Genomic DNA, 3,036 nt, shown 5'->3' with positions numbered 1-3,036 from the left:
TCACTGTTGTATTCATTTCATTGATTATTTTGAAGCATAAACATAAAATTGTAATGTTAATGAGTTACTTACTTCTTCTTTTTCTCCTTCAACTTATTGAAGCTATAGAAATATTGCATCACATCAACCACAAATTCTACGTCCATGGCTTTAATTAATGTTTCTCTTTATACAACATCCTCCTTCAATTGACCGGCATGGATTTTTTGGCACTTTGAGACGTCAAATATCAACGGGTATGGTGAACCACTTTTATCTTCTTTTTTCTGCCCCCTTTTCTTTCGCATAAACTTTGATGTTACCACCTTCTTCTTGGTTCCCACATGTTGGCCATCGGGTATGTATATCACCACCTCATCGTCATCATCCAAACCCTTGACATCTTCACACTCATCTGTTGTCGGTTCTCTGACCAAACCATCCATCTTCACGCATACATCTACGAGACTGGCCCAATCAACAGTCCCTGTAAACTTATTCCAACCATCTTCCCCCACAGCTCCCATTACCTCATCCCCCCTCAATCCCTCGCCTCCTCCCCCCTTTTGCCTTCGTATTTTAATTCCTCATCTTGATACCCCTCATCACCCGCTAGTTTTTCCTCCCTTACCTCCAAACCACTTTTTCCATCACCCCCTTTTCACCACCATCCTCTTCTTCTTCTTTTGGTTGTTCTTCTTCTTCCACAATGGTTTGATCATTACCGCTAATTTGACCACCCTAGTCTTCTTCTTTTTTCTCCTCTTTACCTCATTCCTCTTCTTTTGCCTCCTTATCTTTTGCCTTTTGCCTTTTCATTTTTTTCTTTTTCTCCTTCTTCTTCATCTTCTCCATCCTCTTCAACTTCTTCTCCCACATCATTTTTCCCTTCATCTTCTTCCTTGATATTTTCCTCCTCAAGTTTTTCCATCTCTACCATCCTTAATTCCTCCACCATGTTCAACAACTTTTCCACTTTCTTCACCAAATTCTTGTTTGATCTCCTTGTCGTGGGCCAGCCACACGATTAACACCTTCAACTCCTTCAATTGCATTTTCACCTCATCGACATCATTTATGTCGGGAGTTAGGCTCTCAGGAATCACAACGTTTGCATCGTCCCCATAGGTTCAATATGTTTTCTTCCTCTCCGCTATAGTCGGAACAATTTCTCTAACCCCTACAACCAACCATTTAAAGGTACGCATCATATATACATTTCTTACGCAATATTCACACACATGAACTTTCAATCATCCCAAATTCAAAAATGTTGCAATATAGTTATACCTCTTGGCTCTCGGATATATACAACTACAACTGCTCTTAGATCGGCTGCTTCTTCATTGTCTTCCATTGCAAAGTTCTCTGTGTAGCTGCTGGATCTACCATCTTGCAGTAACGTAAAGGCTTCACAAGTTAGGGAATTTTTTGTATGCCCACACCTGCACGTATTCAGCAATAAATGAATATTCACTCACATTAATAAAGCCAATATTACCAATGAAAGCAACACATATTACGTGAAAAGCATACAAAAATCCTTTGCAGCGCCATCTGGACCGCCGCGCCCTCTTTGTTCTCCTAACTTCTTCTTCCTCCTCCTCATCTCCCTCGCCATCCCCCTCATCTCTACCTCTATCTCTCCTTAAAGCAACAAATGAGAGGCTGTCATGAAGTTGTTAACCCTTCCCCTATACACTTCTTCTCCTCTCTTTGTTAGTTGAACACCCTGGACTACCATATCGTGCGCATATAAAAATACACACACATCAACAATCAATTGTACATAATCAAACAACAACCTGTCACCAAAGCTTCATAGCTTTACATCTGTTGTTAACAGAACATCATTACTCAAGCAATTTCAATTCCCACCAAAAAATTAACAATAATTCAGATACAAAATTCAATCCCTACCACCATAAAATTAACAGTAATTTAGATACAAAATTCAATCCCTATTCAAAACTACAACTTTACCAAAACAACAGATAACGCCCGCACAGCTACACAACCCATCAACATAACTTCATAAGTTTACAGCTTGCCCTAATTTCTTAAAAAAAACATTTGACATATATCGACGAATTCCACCTAATTACATCCACAAGAAAAAGCATAATTAACCTTACACGTAACAGGTCATATATTCCGATGAAAATTGTTTCCAGCCGTTCATTTCTCATATAATGGACCACATTTTGTCCGCACCTTAGAAATGGCGATCCATCAGTTGCCCTGATTTGGTTCGGATGACTCTTTCCATTTATGTCATTGAACATGGGCTGAAGCCCAAACCCATTGCAAAGTCACTTTGACCCGTTTCGTTTGTTAAAATTTCTATGAAGCATTTTTCTCATACACATTTGCCTGAATTTTGTATGGCATTGTTTGGTCTTAACCTTCAATGCACATTTAATACAGTGGCTATCCATTCTAATCCAATTCAATACAAGACGAGACTCATGGTCAAAATTAAGGGTTCAAATTTAGGGCCTATATAACCAACGAAATGCAACAATTGCCCAATGAACTGGCATAGTAAGAGATCATGGTTGATGGTCTACGTGTTATATAGATAGTTAAATGAACTAGCTTCTTGTTTGAACATGCGAATGTGCAAACGTTCGAGTCTAAGGGCTAGTTTGGAATCGCTCTACCTTTTTAATAAATTGCTTCTGATGTGCTTTATAAAGTAGTTGGGCGTTTGATAAACTATATTTTTAAAAGTGCTATGAGTATAAAAAACAGTGTAAAGTAGTGTCTAGTAGAATAAATGTCCTTGTTTAAAATTAATGAGATTATTGAAGGAATTAAAAATATTATAAAGGCACAACTTCGCTTTTTATTAAAGCAACTTTTAGAAGCAACATATAGGCTGCTTTTAAAAGCTGGTGTATGGAGGTCATTGCTTTTAAAATAAGCAATATATTTTATGTTTACCAGACACGTTTTTACTGCTTAACTTTAAAATGAAGCAATTTTTGATGAAAAAAAACCAATACCAAATTGCGTAAGTAAACAACGAATAAGTACAATTATAATTTCTTAAAT

At 37.5% G+C, this 3,036-nt stretch overlaps 1 protein-coding gene across 1 annotated transcript; it reads right to left on the bottom strand.

The window, feature by feature from the left end:
- Positions 1 to 274: 274 nt before the first annotated feature.
- LOC148693538 (uncharacterized) lies at positions 275 to 2,112 on the bottom strand. Its single transcript, XM_088677215.1, has 3 exons — positions 1,503 to 2,112; positions 1,270 to 1,424; positions 275 to 1,159 (listed from the first exon to the last, which is right to left on the bottom strand). The coding sequence occupies exons 1-3, from the start codon at positions 1,607 to 1,609 to the stop codon at positions 1,110 to 1,112; spliced, it is 312 nt and encodes a 103-aa protein (XP_088533341.1). The 5' UTR covers positions 1,610 to 2,112; the 3' UTR covers positions 275 to 1,109.
- Between the last annotated feature and the right edge of the window lie 924 nt (positions 2,113 to 3,036).

Source organism: Pyrus communis, chromosome 10, assembly GCF_041283825.1.
Source record: "Pyrus communis isolate YQ-2024b chromosome 10, ASM4128382v1, whole genome shotgun sequence".
NCBI classification, from domain to species: Eukaryota; Viridiplantae; Streptophyta; class Magnoliopsida; order Rosales; family Rosaceae; genus Pyrus; species Pyrus communis.
The sequence above is the reverse complement of the archived record's forward strand: the minus strand, read 5'-3'. Positions and strand labels throughout refer to the sequence as shown.

Bases quoted from the DNA above. Each gene is read 5' to 3' on its own strand.
- LOC148693538 (XM_088677215.1), bottom strand. From the start codon at position 1,609: ATGAGGGGGATGGCGAGGGAGATGAGGAGGAGGAAGAAGAAGTTAGGA. The intron at 1,425-1,502 runs GTAATATGTGTT...GAATACGTGCAG, and splicing joins GATTTTTGTATGCTTTTCAC to GTGTGGGCATACAAAAAATT. The intron at 1,160-1,269 runs GTATAACTATAT...GGTTGGTTGTAG, and splicing joins ATATATCCGAGAGCCAAGAG to GGGTTAGAGAAATTGTTCCG.